Source organism: Nelumbo lutea, chromosome 1 (genome assembly GCF_056320005.1).
Source record: "Nelumbo lutea isolate HS-2025 chromosome 1, American lotus-T2T, whole genome shotgun sequence".
Lineage (NCBI taxonomy): Eukaryota > Viridiplantae > Streptophyta > Magnoliopsida > Proteales > Nelumbonaceae > Nelumbo > Nelumbo lutea.
In genome coordinates, this window is record NC_142684.1 from 219,147,728 (window position 1) to 219,166,321 (window position 18,594).

General features: G+C 38.6%; 1 protein-coding gene and 1 pseudogene across 8 annotated transcripts; both read right to left on the reverse strand.

Moving 5' to 3' along the window:
- Nucleotides 1-697: 697 nt before the first annotated feature.
- Nucleotides 698-2,484, reverse strand: LOC148881103 (protein FAR1-RELATED SEQUENCE 5-like; annotated as a pseudogene).
- A 10,176-nt stretch (nucleotides 2,485-12,660) lies between these two features.
- On the reverse strand, nucleotides 12,661-17,757 carry LIF2 (RNA-binding (RRM/RBD/RNP motifs) family protein). Of its 8 annotated transcripts, none has more exons than XM_088963379.1 (9): nucleotides 17,579-17,757; nucleotides 16,231-16,701; nucleotides 16,020-16,136; nucleotides 15,771-15,911; nucleotides 15,491-15,667; nucleotides 14,280-14,487; nucleotides 13,217-13,392; nucleotides 13,052-13,133; nucleotides 12,661-12,974 (listed from the first exon to the last, which is right to left on the reverse strand). In XM_088963379.1, exons 2-8 carry the CDS (start codon nucleotides 16,624-16,626, stop codon nucleotides 13,062-13,064), a joined length of 1,287 nt encoding a protein of 428 aa, XP_088819505.1. In that variant the 5' UTR covers nucleotides 16,627-16,701; nucleotides 17,579-17,757; the 3' UTR covers nucleotides 12,661-12,974; nucleotides 13,052-13,061. The 8 variants fall into 8 exon arrangements, with proteins under 8 accessions (XP_088819505.1, XP_088819501.1, XP_088819499.1 ...); XM_088963375.1 differs by having other exon boundaries at nucleotides 13,052-13,137; XM_088963373.1 differs by having other exon boundaries at nucleotides 13,052-13,137; nucleotides 16,231-16,954; nucleotides 17,579-17,741.
- Between the last annotated feature and the right edge of the window lie 837 nt (nucleotides 17,758-18,594).

Below are 18,594 nucleotides of genomic sequence, written 5' to 3' on the forward strand. Positions count from 1 at the left end.
GTTTTATTTCGCTCAATGAAAGATGTTCGCCTTCGCCGAAAAGTGGTCAAAGCTAGCATTGCAAAGGTGACGAGGAAGCTCAAGGCTCTAATGGACTGCATAATGAACCATCCAGTTGAAGAACTTTCGTGGTCAGACTTCACTTGCCGGCTGGAAGCCTGTAGGTCTTTCTCCGCCATGGGCTTCGACATGTGTCAAATCGAGGAACAAGTTATTATGTTAGCCCATGCGTTTTGGAAGGCCTGTCTTAGGGTGTCACAGTCCGTTTTATTTCGCTCAATGAAAGATGTTCGCCTTCGCCGATAAGTGGTCAAGGCTAGCATTGCAAAGGTGACGAGGAAGCTCAAGGCTCTGATGGACGAATGTGCTAGGCAAAGGAAGATCCTTACTAAATATGAAGCGGAAATGGAAGACCTGAAGAGCTTTGAAGAATGTAGTTAGGCCTTGGAGACCATTACCGCTATGAGGGAGTGGGCCAATGTATAAATACATGTATTCATTGTAAAAAAAAAAATTGAACTAATGAATTTTGTGTTACGTTGTTGCCTCACGATACTTTGATTGTTTTACTCCTGGGTGACTTTATCACAATGAACCCTGGCAATGTTGCCTCTACGCGTTGTTATTAATCACTAGCGTACATTGGAGTCAATTGTTTCGAGGGAATTTCTCAATGTTGTTTCCTTGTAGAAAGCCCTTACGACGAACGTTCACTGTAATTTTGTCGCACTTTTTTGAGTTTTATCATAAATAAGCATTGGTCCTCAACTTTTTTGTCTACAAAAAAGTTCATGGAATCATGGTACTCTTTCTCAAATTCCCTAAAAAATGTGATAGTATAAACATTTGAAGTTTGAAGAATTGACGCTTGTATGTTCTAATAGAGCTTGCTTTGGATCATTTTGAAATCCATCTCTATTTCTTTTTGGTGTCTATCTTTCACAAATCTTTCAAAATGGTTCAAGAATCGAGATATATTTAGCGATGATTTCAAATAACCCATTAATAAACTATTTATGCTCTCACTCCTTTGAGTGCTTTTCATGTTTGTAGAAAAGTGGTTCCTTCTATAAACCAATGCCCACTTCAAACAACCTTTCAACCATGTGTTCTCATTCATATTATAATTACAAAGCATTTCTTCCCAAGCTGTGAGAAATTCATCATCTTCCTCATTACCATATTTCATTTGATAAAATCTTTCTCAAATGTTTTGGAAATACAAAACATGTACAAATGTTTAATTGCATTCTGATAAATGTACCAAATACAAAGGCAATGGTTAACCTATTGGAAGACATTATATGGTTGTTGCCATTGCTACACACTGATCTGTTAAGATTGTTATTGGCTTTTACCCACCCACCACATTCAAGAAATATTTAAAAACCCATTTAAAGGATTCGACAATCACATCATACATTAATGTGGCCCCAAATATAATTGTTTGTCTATGGTGATTAACATCGACAAATGGTGCAAAGGGTCATTGATCTCGATTGGTTCTGAAGGTGGTGTGAAAGAAAACTACATCCAAAAAAAAAAAAAACGATAGTCAAATACCATTCTGCATCAGCCTAAAAGACATTTGTAATCTAACTTTTGCTATCAAGTTGTATAGAGTGGAAGGATGAAGAGATCTCCATCTGTAATTTCTCAAAAAAAAAATTTAAAATATCTCCTACACCTCCCTTTTCCATATCATTTTGTCTCTTTGTAGGTAGATAATTATGATAATCAACATAAGTAAACCCTAGATTCTCAACTCCTTGACCTAGATTGGCCATATACTCCATAGTGGCTTTTGGAGCTATACATGACTTGTTTGCAAGATCAGCCTGAGTAGTTTGGGCTAGTGCCATTCTCCTATGTAACCTTAACATATATGTCTTGCTTGGAATTACAACTCATGATTGTTTTCCTTTTCAAACTGTGTGATGCAATATTGACCAATTTCTTTTAAAGCAACAAGCATGTGTGCCTGACATCTAGTTATCGTATCATCACGGTGATACTTCACATTATATCTTGGTTTTTCTTCCCGATAACCTTGAGCAGAACAACAAAATGTCTTATCTCTTATTAACCCAATTTTTGTTTTATGTTCCTTTCTCTTTCGAGTACTAAACTAAATTCTTCTTGTATATTCATTGTAAAATAGATATGCCTCATCCAAATTATCAAAAAGCATTCCCAACTTTGGCTCTTCTATAGTGCTCTCTATTTCATCACCACTTCGATCATCAAATAGCAATTTACGCATAGTGTGGCAATCTTTATTTGCAAGATTTTCATCTTCACTATAGAGTCTAATACATTCTTCATATTGTGCATCCATTTCAAACTTTTGCTATTACAGTAACCTTCACATAACAGTGTAGAAACCAGACATCCAAGACACTAGACATCCTGTTAAAAGTAGCTATAACTCAAGAAAAAATACATACGAGGATTATACATCCATGCATGTGCGATTATACATATGAGGTATATGAGAAGGTGTAGGTCTCAACCCCCTCCCCATAACCTTTGACTTGCACCAAGTGTCACTGATTTTCAATGGTGTATTGGTCTTTACAAGCCCATCTCAATCAGCTAGAAGCCCCTACCCCCTTATCATCATCCTTTACTATAAAATCAGCAATGACCATAAAGAACTATATTTATTAAGGGTGAGCAAGTATTAGGAGTTAATTCTAATATTGACACAAATACAGAAATGGACAAGCTTCTTTTTCTTCTATGCTTTCACTACTGGAGACCCGAAAATTACCAACTAGAGCAACGTTGGGGCATATGGATGAAAGGAAGAGTATAATTACTAAACTAACCAAAAAGCAGTAGAGGATGACAAATGTTGGATTGATCCATTTCAAAAACCAGCAAAACAGGGCAGCCGTTAAAGTGTACTTTAAAGCGCTTTCTTACCTTCCAGACTGACTGTTAGTATAACTCATGAGCATGTTGTATGCTAGTCCACACCCAACTAAATGGATCCATCAGATGGCCAGAATGGTTCCAAATATCTATATTACTTGGATGCCTATGTAGATTGTCTCATGTTTTATTGTAATTTGATACTTATAATTCTAATCAGATAAACTATAAATGTGCAATTATCATGATGAACCGAGACTTGATAACATTTTCTTAGGCGGCAACTTGAATGTCAAAAGTATAGTATATATGCTTGAAAGTTTCCTCTATATCTATATTACCTATCATAGTCTTTTGTGCACTCTCTTCAGCGGTCAATATGAAATAGTAATTAGTTATAGGACAGAAAAATCCCTTTTTTCCAGTCGCTGGTTGAAATGCGCTTACCAGAGGTTATTTTCTTGTCACCAATTGAATGCAAGCCGTTGGAGCTCGGTGAAACAGTGAGGACGACGCCAGTGGTCGATAGAGAGAAAGAAGATAATATCTGAGAAGAATAATAGGGTTCCAAGAAAAGGAGAAGGAGAAGAAGCTTACTGGGGGTTATTTTCTTGTTGCCAGTTGAATCCAAGCAGTTGGAGCCCAATGAAACATTGAGGACGCCACCGGTGGTCTGTAGAGAGAAAGAAGATAGTATCTGAGAAGAATAACATGGTTCCAAGAAAAGGAGAAGGAGAAGAAGCTTACCAAAGGTTATTTTCTTGTCGTCAGTTGAATGTTCATCGTCAAAGCTCGGTAAAACAATGAGGACGCCACCGGTGGTCTTGCAGCTAGGGCTCGGGTGAAAATGGGGGAGAAAGGGAGTTCAAATGAAGCGGGAAGGAATGGGAGCTGGGGTTTCGAATGATTTTGTTTTCTCTAAACCGGTTGAATTGAGCTGACAAGGAAATTTGAGAGTTTAATGTTATTTTGAGTGATGGAATAGAGGAGTCTAAAATCGGTAACATGCGCACCTCCCATTAGAGGGTTCACACGCCCCGTAAACCTAAAGGTCCACTGAATCCTGATCGACCCGGGTCATCATCTCATCGGTGCACGCCAAACTCTTTAGCTTGGCCAGTCGAAGTCGGGGCACACCGAGGCCATTAGCATCCGGCATAGCTTGAAGCCCTGACGGAAGGTGCCTGTCCCAAACTCATCTCTTTCATTCAGAAAGTCTGGTGAAGTCTTGAAGTCCTTGACAGCACGGACGTCGTCAAGAAGTTTCCCTTGAAGCTCAAAAAATTTGGCCTCCTCTCGCAACTTGTGGCCTTTGGGTTCTATCTCGTCGGTCAACTTCTCAATGGTGCTCACCAAGTCGGCACTATGACTTCACTCCTAGACAATCTCAGTCTTCAGGTCATGGATGAGACAACTAGCTAGTTCCAGGCAAGATTGATACTACATCACCTCCTCCTCAAGAACTTGGGCTCTAGCAACTCCCCTCTTGGCATGACCCAACAATGTGTGGGCCATAGTGTTCGCCTAAAAAAATGATGTATCAGCATTAAGCAAAAATTTTGCTAAGTATGAAGGAAGAGGTCAAGTACATACCACCAAGAGGCAGCGCATAAGCTTCCCACCTAGCTCACTAGGACACAACTCATTGAGCTCTGTGACCTCCTCTGGAAATATGGCATCCTTGCTCTTTAACAGGGCTATCTAGGAGTCCATGATGGTGCACTTATCCATGGAAGTGGCCCCAATGTCCAAAGTAGTGGTCGCATTGGCCTTGAGCTGTGGAAGGAGCTCTTTAACAGGGCTTTCAATGCCTCCTCGAAGATAATGAACTTGTCATTGGCATGCTCCCACGGGAACTAGCCAAGGGAAGGAAATATCTAAACCGGTATGGAATCTCATACTGGTCTACAAGCTCGTAAACATCCTTGGCAGTCAGTTCGGTTGGACTGAACTCGAATTTATTTTTTGGGTTGACGATGGGAAGATGAGGCTCCCTAATTGGAACCACGTCGTTCCTGGGCCAAGGACCCCTCCTCGGCCTAGCAGGATGGACCCCTATGGTGTGCCCGGAATGCGTCATCAAACACCCGGAACACCAATTTAATAATTTATAAATTTTCCAATCCTCAAAACTAAATAAAGAACGTAGTTTAGTGGTAAGAAAAGGGTCGAATCCTCAGGGAAGCAAGGTTAAAAATTATCATTTTGTTCTGGACAAATAAGAAAAAGAAAATAGATTTGAGATTTGTAGAAAATAAGAAAATAAAATTTATTAAAACTGAAATTAAATATTTAGAATTGAAAAAGACAAGAAATAAAATTCAAAAATTAAATAAAACTAAAATTAACAAGAAAATAAATAAAAATATGCTGAAATTCGGATCCAGTGGCGGTAGATTTCTAGGAAGACAAACTACAAGTCATTCCTCCTCCGTTCAGCCCTCGAACCCCCCCTCAGACACCTTAGTCTTGAACTAGGCGAATTCAAATCTACAAAAGACAAAGAAAAATAGAAATTAAATCAACCCAAAATCAAAATTCCATAAATTAAATTGCTAGAAAAAATGAATAACAAAAAGAAAGAAAATAAAATAAAATAAAAATGGTGGATCAACTTTAGTGGCAGTAGTTGTAGATTAGATGAACTGCTCCCCTCCTGACAAGAACTAGGTGTCCTCCTTCCTATAACCCTTGAACCCCTCAAGAAGCCTTGGCCTTGTGAAATTTATCAGATTTGGATAAGATAAGTCTTATCCATTTAAGAGTCTAGATCCAAATATCAGATTTGGATCAAGAAACTCTCTCCTAATTAGATTAGGATGCTAATCCAAAGAAGACTATAAATAGGGGGTGAATTCCTTAGTTTTACACACAACAATATGCAAAATTCTCTCCTATTCTTGCCATCCCTACTTAGTTCGATCTCCTCTTGTGGAATTGATCAAGAAAGGTTCTTAATATTGTTTCTTGGTTGAACAAACAATCTGAATTCGTGCTCACCAGCCCCTGTTTGGTTCTTGCTGAAGAATTTTGGTTCTTGCTGAAAAGCCATCCCGTTGATCCTACTTCATCACACACTGTGTCATCTTCAATGGAAGCGGGTTTTGGTCTTCTCCTTGGGCATGAACACCTTCATTGAGAATTACAGCTACTTCGTATTAGGTATATCCCTCTCCTCCCTTTTGGTTTCAGATCTGATCCAGTTTGAATTCAAGAACGAACCTTGAAAGTACAGTTTTCTAAATTAGGGAATGTGATTCTTGGATGGGAGAAAATAAATTTTTGAAATTTCACCTAGCCTTCTTACAGGGTTCGGCCATCCATATGATGGATTTCCTATCCCTTCAATTAGATGGATGGTATTGCTAGGACTTTGTGTTAGGTTGATGTATCCTCTAAGAAAAGTTAGGGTGATTTCTCCACCCAAGGTTGTAAGTATTTGAAAATGAGTCATTATTAGGCCTCGAGAAACTCTGAGTTGCCTAAACATGCTCTTGGATAAACGGCGGAAGCTGGGCTATCGTTCAACAATCATCAACTTGGTGGGTCGGGCTGGCACAAATGGAACAAACTTCAGGATAAGGTGTAAATGGGCCCGTTGCAGGGCACTGGCTAACATGATGGGCCGGGCTTCCACAGATGGAACATGTTGGATAGGATGACAAGGTTGGGTATGGGCCAATTTATTAACGAAATGCAGGGACTTGATCAAGCCTTTGGGCCCCCCCATTAATCTTATCCAGTTGTTGAGACACATGGTTCTAATCTATCTGTGGCTTAGGTTGGAGGTAGTTTCTCATTCCACAAACTCCAGCCATTGAATTCATTTTATTTTGTTTTATTTTATTTTATTTTTATTTTTTTTGATTAAGCACAAACAAGTAAAACACACGGCCTAGGGGCTAAACTAAGGTTTCATAAACTAGAAGTTCAACCAATGTGAATCATCTCTTTAGTTCACTTGGAATTACACCACTTCCTTTGGTTAGCTAGGTAAGAGGTGGGGATGTGGGAGGCTCCCCTTGCTCTCACAAGGGCCTAATTAAGTAACCACAAAACCCGCTTAGGCTTAGTTGGCTAACCTCTTTCCTTAGACACCAACCATCGGTTATGGAAAGTAATTACAAGTTTCCCTAAAATTCAGCACACTTTTGAACCAAAAGTGTGGGGCCTTCTAAAGGATCTTGTTATCCAAATTTTAAATTAAGGTTTAGGGTGAACCGCACATGAAATGGTAGTGGCTTTTGGGCCAAGGAAGGGTGATGAAATCCCCACCTTATCTTATTTAAATTGGACTGCCCTTAAATGGATTAACGGAAAAACACAATAAACAAAATAAATGCAACTAATTACAATGCATAAACAGTTATCTCTAATATGCAATTCAGCAATAAAATAATAAAACAAATTAATTCAGCAAAGAGAGCAATTAAAAAATGAAAAACCCTAACACATTAACAACAAACAAGATGATTTCAGCAATTAAATAATCATATACGATGCATGCTCTAGAACATATCAAACCTTAAATGTTGGAATGCAAATGCAAAAAAAATGTAAAATATTAATTTTTTAATTCAAATTTTGATATTTAAATTTTGAAATTTAAATTCAAATTTTGAAATTTAAACTCAAATTCAAAATTTTGAATAATTTCCTAATTAACAATTAATTACTCAATTAAATAACTAATTAGATCTAAAGATGAAACAAAAGAAAAAAATAATCCTAAAAAAATAAAGTTGAATCTATTAAGAAATAAAAATAAAATTAAATAACCAAAGATTCGAAAACACTAATCTACCAGGATAAATTCGAAAATAAAAAGAAAAAAGCATAAATAAGTTGGGACGACCACACCTAAATCGCCACCCAATATTTTTCTTTTTTTTTTTGTGCACTGTTCGGTAGTGTTATGGCAACCCGCCTTCAACTGCTATGTTTTACGAAAACAATGAAGAATTATGAGAGTTTTATTCCAAAGATCAAAAAACTAACGAAATAAAAAATAATGTAAACATATACGAAACAAAGAAATAAAAATTTTCAATCCGTTGCTTCCCCAGCAACAGCGCCAAAAACTTGGTGTGCTCGGAATGCATCGTCAAACACCTGGGACACCAATTTAATAATTTGTAAATTTCCCAATCCTCAAAACTAAATAAAGAATGTAGTTTAGTGGTGAGGAAGGGATTGAATCCTCAGGGAAGTAAGGTTAAAAATTATTATTTTGTTCCAAACAAATAAGAAAAAGAAAACAAATTTGGGATTTAAAGAAAAATAGAAATTAAACCAACCCAAAATCAAAAATTCCAAAAATTAAATTGCTAGAAAAACTGAATAACAAAAAGAAAGAAAATAAAACAGAATAAAAATGGTGGATCAGCTCCAGTGGCAGCAGTTGCAGGTTGGACGAACTGCTTGCAAGAACCACTCCTGACAAGAATTGGGCGTCCTCCTTTGTGTAACCCTTGAACCCCTCAAGAAGCCTTGGCCTTGTGAAATGGGCTAACCAACCCCTTCTCTAGGGCCCTTGGGGTCCTTTTTATAGAGAATGGTGGACAAAACTGGAATTAGAAAGGAAGAGAGGGGCAACTAGTGGGTTTATGCAAAAAAATGGGCGCCCCTAGGGTTTAGGAATGGAGGGTTAGGAATAAACTAAAGGGATCCTAGACTATAGTGAAAATGAGAGAGCGCCTATAAGTATGGAGGGTTGGGATTTAAGCTCCTAGGATTGAATGGTGGAGATTAGGACTTAGGTGGCGCCCTAGGGTTAAAATGCTAAAGAGATGGTGCCCTGGAATGGAGGGTGAAAATTGCAAGGTGAAGATCTAAGGGTATGAGAGGTTGAAGATTTAGCAGTTAGGGGTGGCTAGGGTTTGTTAAAGGTGAAAAGAATGAGTGGGAGGTGCCCTAGGGTTTGTTAAGGAGAGGGAAGTATGCTAATATAATAGGAGGGGTGCCTTTCTGGGTTTAGCAGATAGGAGGCACCCTCCTATGCTCAGTTTTTCACAGAAACACCCCCTCTCAAATGGAATTCTCACTAGCTTCCCAAAATATGTAGAAAGCTTTGTAAATTCCCTAGTTTTTACCCAGAATTTGCATAGGGACCTCCAGAGGTCACAACATTGAATTTAACCAGAAAAATGGTATAGATTAGTTAATCTAAGGTCTAAAATACCCCTAAAAGGATGCCCTTAAGGCATCAAAATACAGAGTTATCACCCTCTCTTCCCCGGACTCGACACCCGACATGATAAAAGCAAAGAACAGATCAAGGGGAAATGACTCACCTAAAATGAAAATACCGACCTCGCCGACTACACCGATGACTTCAACAACGTTGAGCTTCACAACCTCACTATGCACTAGAACTCCAAGGTTAGAGACCAGTGAAATGGGCCCTTAAGGGTCCTATTTATAGACAGATGGACCAAACTATGAATGGTTAAGATTAGTTGGATCCAATGGTTCACAAGAACACAACGATTCGTATTCCAAGGCAAAATCAATTTAGCGTGTTTTTTTACGTCCGCGCGACCTAATGGTTGCATGGTGTTCATACTTCCTCAATACGGAACCTCATGCCTAGGTCAAACTAACTGGACCAACTTGGTCCTGAGCCATTGGTCGAACCATGATCGAGGACGAAACTCAAACCAATCACCTTGGGTTAAGACTACTCCCTCACCAGACTCGAAAGTGGAGGCAATTGATGAGGGATAATTTGGTCCTCCAATGATATCATGACATTTAGCATTGCAGAACAACAGAAGTAACACCTCAGCACCATGTAAGCAAACCCCAAGAGCAGTTCAAGCACTTCACAACTACATCGATGACCTCAGCATCATTCTGATAAGCCGATCTGTAAACAACCAGGCAAGACCTCAAGTCGGCATAAGAAGCAACTTGCTTCCATCGATCTAACCCGACTCAAGTTAGCGACCTGCCTGATGTGCCAAGCGACTGTCCCCTTAAGCGGGTTGTCGCCTCCGAATTCCCCGGGATCACAACGCCACATTGAAAGAGCTGGTTATCACCTTGCCTACTTCGGGCGGGATTAAATAAACGTTACCCGCTTACGCAGAGTCCACCTCTAAGCTTAAAACCACCTCTGAACCATATGGGCTAGAGATTCTGGACATGTTTCATGAGGCTCACACCAGCTCACCTATATAAGGGCCCCACCTCCAACCTCATAAGGTACGTGCGGTTTAGTCTCTAAGCACTCTAGCTCTCTTTCTCTCTTGCAATCAAACACCAGCTCACTAACTTAAGCATCAAAGTTCCCACCCCAGGTCAAGCAACCCGAACATTCTGATTACTTCTCTCTTGCAGCTCAACCAAGTGACCTACTCAATTTGGTGTCTAAGATGTCAATCAACAGGGAGCACCAGATCGCATATCATCAGGAAAAAAAAAACGGTGTGAAGTTTGGGAAAACATCATAATATGCACCACTAAGGCACTAACCCCAACATCACTTCCTAATCATCTCGTTCTCCTCTATTTTATTATTGGGTTATAATATTACAAGTGTCATTGAGGTTTTTAAGTGAACGAGTTTTTTTCTTGCTGGTTTTTGTCATTCAAATGCATTATTTCCCCTTACCTAATTCACCACTCACCTCTAGAACCCAGATTTCCTACTCACTTTTCCTATGCTCTCTACCCGCCATGTACTGCACCTACACATCTCTCAATTCATAATAGAGATGTATGGCTGCAATTCACGATGGAAGAGTGGATAGGAAAAGTGAGTAGGAAATCCCGTTTGCTTCCATTCAACCCCTAAATTGCTAAAATGTAAATATGAAAAAAAAGCTTTAAAAACTTTCACTTAACTTGCAGAATCCGAAATCTGAAATCCAGTTTCAAGAGATAAAAGAAAAGTAGCGCCCCACATGCATATCTCAGCATGCATTAAAAACATTTCCCATATTTCTTGTTGAAAGATATTTTCAATACATGGTAGAGATGTAGTATGAGGCACGCCTTGCGAAGTGCATATGTAAACTTCAATAAGAAAAACGTAAATGTCAAGTCTGATTGGTTTCTACTCTTCGTTTGAGTACCAAAACAAAGTGACGGGTTAATTAACAAACTTCATTTCTTTAATAAATTCCTTCTTTGTGATGTTTGTTTGCTGTACCCAAGATTCAAAATATCAAAAGCACAATGTGTATGAAAATTTTAAGAGACATATTGAGATACGGTTTGAATACGTATTTATAAGAATGAAAAATCACATATACATAAATATGTTAGGAAATTCAAATAAATCCTAAAAATATATTACTAAAAATAATTACAAGTTTTATATAATTCTAAATAAATTATTTAAATATAAAAAACTATAATTTAATAATTTATATAAAGTGTGAGATATCGAGACACAATTAGCAACCATTGAAAAATAATGGAATAACTAAAATGTGAAAAAATCAAAAAAAAATAAAATATGAAAAAAAAAACTAAAATATGAAATGTATATACATCAATTTTCAAATAACCAATATAATTTATCTTAATATTTATTAATAAATACCTACTTAAAAAAGAGAATATTTACTTAAAAGATAAAAATGCAATATATACCTTACAAAAATTACAAGAAAATCAGACCCTTGTATGTTTTTAATTATATAAATGGTTCAGGTCTGAATCGGTTTGGAACAAAAGAACCAATTCTGACCCAATTATCCACAGGGACAACCTCAAAACCAGAACTGACATAATCGGTTAGTTTAGTTCTGTCTAGACCTGACCCATCTTGTCCCACAAAAAAGTTAAGTTTTGGCGTAAATGATCCCTCTTTCAAACTAAACACAGCCTAAATTGCGAATTTGGATTAACTGAATGCTTTTACTATATAGCAGGCACCAATGATAAAACTCTATACCAGTGATAAAATGCATGAAATACACAGAGGTTGAATGATTATGGGCCCCGTATATATTGACTGGTGTTAAGTGTTATTATTGGTTCTACAGTCTCCTGAACAGCTAAAGCACTCAGCTAATTCTATCTTTCCTAAATTACATTCCCACCTCCAACAATCTCAGCCTCTCAACTCAAGTATCCTCCCTTTTGTAATAGTTATTGTAATCCTAATTAAACCCTCGCCGTGGCTGTATTGTTTGATATACTAGTAATTGTAGAATATCTTGCTAGTAATATTGTTTGATGCACTAGTAACAGTAGACTCTCCTTTTAAGACTAGCATTATTGCTTGATGCACTAGTAGTAGTAGAAGACTAGTAGTTGGGATAAGGTTTTGTTGCAATCCTAATTGCATTTCACAAAGAAAAGTATTTTTTTATTAAAGATATTTATTTTCCAAATTTTATTAAAGACTAGTAGTTGGGATAAAACTCTCTTTTGACAAAAATATTTATTTTCCAAATTTTCTTTGATATGAATCTCTTTTTTGAAATTGATTTATTTTTCAAATTTGACCTTCATATCAATCACTCAGGTAAAGCTGCAACTTTAAATTCTCTTTTCTCTTCTGTTGTTATTTATAAGGTATTGTTTTCCTAGAATCAGCCTCAAAAATGCAAACTGCATGGGTATTTTGGACATTTTTGCAGCCCTTGTTAGAAGGTTTTAAGGGGAGATCATTGCAATTACCAAACTCGGGAGGTTTCAGAAACAGTCAAAAACTTCAGGGGAAGTTTCAGCAATTTACCCTAAAAATAAAGCGGGGGGGTGATGATAGGGCACCTTACCATCCATTGGGAGACAAATTGAGAAACACAAGGACAATAGAGCAACACATCCGAGGCAATCGACGTACCTATAAAATTCCTTCTGCCAAATATAAGTTAAACAAAATATGGAAAATTTAAGGCGACAACAAATGGGAGTTTTTAGCCCAATTCCCACTTTTTGTTGCCCGTTAGCTATAAGCCTGTAACTGTTTATCCAACCACAAGAACCTGCTATTGAGCAGCCACTAGTAAGGACGGTATCTCCTGCCACGGTTGCCATCACTACCACCACTTCCTCCTCGTCCTTGTGGTCCACCAGAGCTGCTGCTTCGATCATTCCTCCGAGCTGGAAGTGGGGGAGGCTGTGCACCAGGTTGCTGTCTGCAAGGACAAGGAACATTACCATGAAGCAAGTGCAGGAGCTTTAAATGGAACCCAGAGAATTGAACATTACTTACAAAACATAGCCTAGTCGACCATCCGGCAGTACCATTGGCACCATCTGCATCCCTGCTGGCATGGGCCCCCGACCATATATGACTGGCTGCTCAAAGAAACTAAATCAATGTCATGCATATTGAATGACAAGAAAGCAATATCAAGGAAATAGCCCGTTAACATACCTGCTGAAATCCGGCTGCAGCACCATATCCAGCACCTAGAGTTCCATACAGATTTCCAGCAAAACCATAACCAGGATACGGAAGGTAATTTGGGAGAATCCCAGGATTGTACAAATTAGCCGCATCAAATTTCTTTTCATTTTGAGGCTTTGCAAGGGAAACATCCAAGACATTGCCTGTAAAACATGGTTGGATAAGAAGTCAAAGACCGTAGAAACCTTTCCTGAGCTTTATTTATTTATTTTGAGACAGCTGAAAACTCCCAGGTCCCGAGCGGGCCATGCTGTTACTAGTAGAGTGTTTGAACCTTTCCTGGGATTTATTTTATTTATTTATTTTTGATGAATACCTTTCCTGGGCTTTATTCCCTCAATGCTTGTGTACAGCCCCAGTAAAGACCTTGTTCCCATTTTCAGTTATGTATTGAAGAGGGATGCCCAAGCCCAGATTTCTGATACAGCCCATAAACATTGAAGTTGACATATCCTAGATCAATTAGGAATCCAGATGCTTAAGCTTCTCCTCACACCCAAATGCAATAATGTGTAGTTGGATCAGGAAATCAGCTCATTCTATAAGGAAATTGGTGAAACCAGACCGTCCAATGGTGCCAACACACCTACCATCACAACCACCACCCCACTGACACAAGTACTCATTAAGCAGATCATTTATCTCAAGTGTTGATGACAACAGACTGTTCCACATCATTATATATCTACAGTTCTACACCAACTACAATATGATGAATCTTTTATTCCCACTTTGTGGAAATAAACTTTAGAGAACTAGAAAAGGAATAAAGACAGAATATCCTGCACATGACTTTCATTCACTGATTCAAGATTCTCTATTTCACTCATTTATTTAGTATGAAATCAATGAGTTTGGATCTGCTCACCACAACACATTGCTGGCCATGTTCACCCAGCCGCACATTGGGAACACCTCTTGTTCTTTATATCACCAATATTCTCTATGTGCGGCCTGTATGAATGTGGACAGCAATGTGCTGTGATCAGCAGATCCAAACTCAAAATCAATAGCATGTTGGAAGCATTACCATCAAGTTCATATTTCTCTGTTTCTTTTACAGCCTTCAATGCACTTGATCTCTCTGCAAAATGAATAAATCCAAAATCCCGCTTGCTCTGCCCAGCTTTACCAGGTGGCAGAACAACTTTTGTGACCTCTCCATGATGTTGGAATAATTCCTTCAATTGTTCAGGTGTTGTGTTGTCAGGTAAGTTTTTAACATAAAGAGCCTTAACCTGAGAAATTCCAATAGGAGTACACTGTTAGTTCATAACGCAATAACATCTTAAATTTTTTCAGTATCCAGGCATATCTACTAAACAAGAAAATGTGAGAGTCAATCATGAACACAATCAAAAGGATACCTAGGGAATCAGGGGAATGTAAATTATTTTAGATGCCAACTAAGCAACTCAAACAGTACAGCAGTTTATGCACTATGTTATCAGTATGTTTAGGCTAACTTCCTTATAGTATTCTATTTCAATCGTGAATAGTGCTTAATTTAGTCACATGCTTTGGTCTTTTATTACCAAAAAGGGGGAGAAAAAGAACTACTAATTTAAGACCACTGTGAATTGCAAAAATGATCCACCAATTATTTTCAATTAACTTTTATATGCTGCCCTCCATGCAAGACTTCTACAGAGAACTACTTGTGTAGAGACTAGATACAGTTACATCAATTATCAACACATTGTTTTTGTAATCAAATCCTTGGGTGCTCATAAAGGTCTCTCTATACCCTAGATATACCTCACTTTCCAACTCTTTTCTTCCAAAGATAAAGGGTCATTTATTTATGTTGGTCCCAGGTATCCAGGTTCTTGGGAAGCATGGATTGGATATGGACATAACTGTTAGCATTTCCTGCATAAGTGGCTTTTCAGACTCAAGCACATGTTCTCACACTAATTAGCCTGAGATTTTAATATTGCACCAAACAATGGCCCCCTTTGTCTTGTAAAGATGCAACTAAGAATTTCTAAGATAACCATAATCAGTCTTCCCACACAAAATAGAATTCAGAAAATGTCAAGGAATGTTCTAATAAACTCCTTTTTGATACATCTTGAAGAAGTTATATCCCTCTACAAGTGTCTCTTATAGAACCACTTAAGAAGAAAACTAAGGGAAAAAACCAGGAAAAGAAAGAATTCAAGATTTATGCACATAGTTCACAACTTCCAATAAGATAAGATCAGTCAATACCCATTTCATTCTTCTTTTAGCATTTACCTGGGCAGCAGCAGAAGAATCAGGTGCACTCTTAGGATCAGCCCAGCTGACAGTGGGGGTGTTGCCATCCAGCTTAAATGTTGCACTTGACATTCTCTGTCGTGCATAATCAGCACAGGCATTGTTGTAGTACTCAACAAAAGCAAAACCACGGTTACGGTTTGGATTTTGTGGGTCCTGCAATAACCAAAAGACATGGAACCAATGGAGTAAGAGATTCTAGATGTCCCTCTTTAGCATCAAGTATTTAGCAATTTGCAGTTGAACAAGAAAATTCCACCTTTAAGAGCTCAATAATTTCAACTCCAGGACCATTCTCTTCAATGACCCTTCTAAGTTCAGCTTCTGCCCAGCTCTTTGGAATGTTTCCAATAAACAATCTGTGCTTGGCTTGAGACAGAGAACACCTCAACGTTCTCCCCTGCAAATACAAAATGCAGAAGAAACTCCCAGTTGAAGTTATACTGGAAAAGAAGAGTGCATGTACTGACTAAACCCAAGCACTAAAACAATAAACAGCAGAGTGAACCTTGAATTCTTTATTATGGAACTCTTCAATAGCCTTTTGTGCCAAATCCTTTGTCTTAAAGGTCACAAAAGCATAGCCCTTGCTTTCTCCACTATCCTTGTCTTTCATCAATCTTATCTGCTACATTAAAACTAAACATTACAAAGACGTAAAAGTAGCAATAAATAAAATGCTCAAGGTCATCAAGAGCTCTAAAAGTTACAATTATGACCTCAGCAACTTCACCAACGGATTCACATTGATCTTTCAGCTCTTCTTCTGTGACATCTCTAGGAAGACCACCAATAAAAATTTCAGACCCATGTGGAGGGAGGGCAAGAAGCTCTGCATGCTTCTCCCTTTCATTTTCACTAATTGAAGGATTGAGCTTCTCTTCATTTCCTACAGATTCAATGGCATGTTGAGCTTCATCAGCTTCAGGGGATGAATCTTTTCCACTCTTGTTGCTTTCTGAGGCCTCTTGTTCGTCTTCTGCTCGGTCATCCTCAGCTCCGTCCACTCTGTCCTCCGTCGGTTCTTCAACGTCATCATCCATTTCTTCAATGTAGTTGTCACTATCCAGATCGACTCGCTCTTCCATTTCTGCTCCTGGAGTATCCTCAACCATGTTTGCTCAGAATACACTGGTTGCTGTCTACAACGTCTGATTGAGCCGTAAAACACCTACAGGATTGCACGGCAACTGTGGAGGACACACAGAAGCCAGGAGCATTTGCACAATAGAGGGATATGGATATGGGATGGGTGAGAAGACAAACGTAAGGCCAATAGGATTTGCAGAGTAAGAAGTATTTTGCCGGAATTTGGACGCCATGAGATATGATTCCAGAGTAAAAACTGAAAGATTTTCTTTATGGGTAGATAAAAACTGATTTAAACAGAGATAGGCATGAGCTGAGCAGGCAAAATATTTTTTCACAGATGTGTAATCTGGTCTTAATAGAGAAGCAATCAAAGAGGATCCCCACAGGTGCAAGAGGGAAAAGAGAATATCTCACAGTTTAGATAAACCTTGCATCGTAAACACATTGCAATCCTAACAACTAAATAAACATTATCGAATGTATATTATCTACTTTACATATTATAGAACCCTATAAATAATTGGCCTAGTCAATCAAAATTACTCAAAAGAAGCAACATCAATCTAACAACATTCACAAAATCCCATTTTAAGATCGAGAAAAATCTGATAATTAGCATAATCAGAAATGATGAATAAAACAAAAGAGGGAATAAAAAACTGAATACAGCAGAACACGGAGAAATCAGATACAGATGACAGAAAAGTAATCGATATTAAACCCTAAAAAAGCAAAGAACATCGCACGGAGGGGAAAAAAAAAGGTTTGCAAGAGAGAGCCTACTGTGCATGCCAAACTTGCACAGAAACAATCGAAAGTTAATAAGTAGTTCAAAATGAATCTAATCAGAGCAGTTATTGGGGAAAATCCATAAGAGGTTATTGAAGAAATTGCATGGACGCGAATGTGTAAACTAAACTATATAAATAAAAGAAAATCCCAGAAAGATGGATAGAAATGTATGATTCCGCTTACCAATTTCTCGAAACTACGACTCAGTCGATTTACTTTTCGTCTTCTCTTTCTTCTTTTGTTTCTCCTATGAGTGGAGCCGTGGAGATGATAACTGCCCGCTCCAAACCTTTCTCGGTTATATTGAAGACAGGTAAGCCTGCTTTACCGGGTCAGGACACGAGTCAGGATCATTGTCAACATATCATGTATAAAGGGCGAGTTCCACTCCCTAGAACTGTTCATGGGCCGGGTGGCTCGTCACCCGGCCCCCGGACGGGCTTGAACACGCAAATAAGCCCGCGGGCTTGACCTCGGGTCAAAAAGTCTGGCCCGCAATAAATTCGAACGGGTTCGAGATTTGCCAAAATAGTTCAGCCCGATCTATGGACTAAACTCAAAAACCCTGATATCCTAATCCTTCTCATTCATCTCTTTCCACATTTTTTGTTAGTCGAATTGCCTAGTGCCGAACATCTCTTCTCTTCACATCCTCCCCACACTCACAAGCAGTCGTAGAATCGATGCAACAACTCCGGCAGACCGGTGGTGAGTCTTCTCTCTCTCTCTCTCGTTCCTCTTCTCACTTCTTCTCTTTCAAATCTCAGACACCGGCAAGGCAGCGAACACAGGTACCAGCGGTGACGGCAATGAGTCCTCTCTCTCTCTCTCTCTCTCTCTCTCTCTCTGATGCGAACTCAGCACGGGTGAACACAGTCACCGATAGTGAGTTCTTTCTTCTATTAGGTCGGGCCTTGAGCTCGGGCCCGGGCTTCAGGCTTTTTATTAGGGTCGGGCTCAAGCCCATGTTATAGGCTCGTTGGTCGGTCCAGGCTTAGGCTCGAGCCTAACAAAATCATGTTTATGAAGAATAAAAGCCCAGCCCGGCGCATGAACAGTTAAGCTCGAATCTATTAGAGCTTGGCTTAGGCTCGATTAGTAAACAAGTTAAGCTCAAATTGTGAGGCTCGCGAACCGACTCAAATATATATAATAAAATTATAGAAAATAATATATATAATAAAAATATTATAATTATT

Bases quoted from the DNA above. Each gene is read 5' to 3' on its own strand.
- LIF2 (XM_088963375.1), bottom strand. From the start codon at position 16,626: ATGGTTGAGGATACTCCAGGAGCAGAAATGGAAGAGCGAGTCGATCTG. The intron at 14,488-15,490 runs GTAAATGCTAAA...GGAATTTCTCAG, and splicing joins ATTCTTCTGCTGCTGCCCAG to GTTAAGGCTCTTTATGTTAA. The intron at 13,393-14,279 runs GTAATGCTTCCA...CATGTTTTACAG, and splicing joins AGAGAAATATGAACTTGATG to GCAATGTCTTGGATGTTTCC.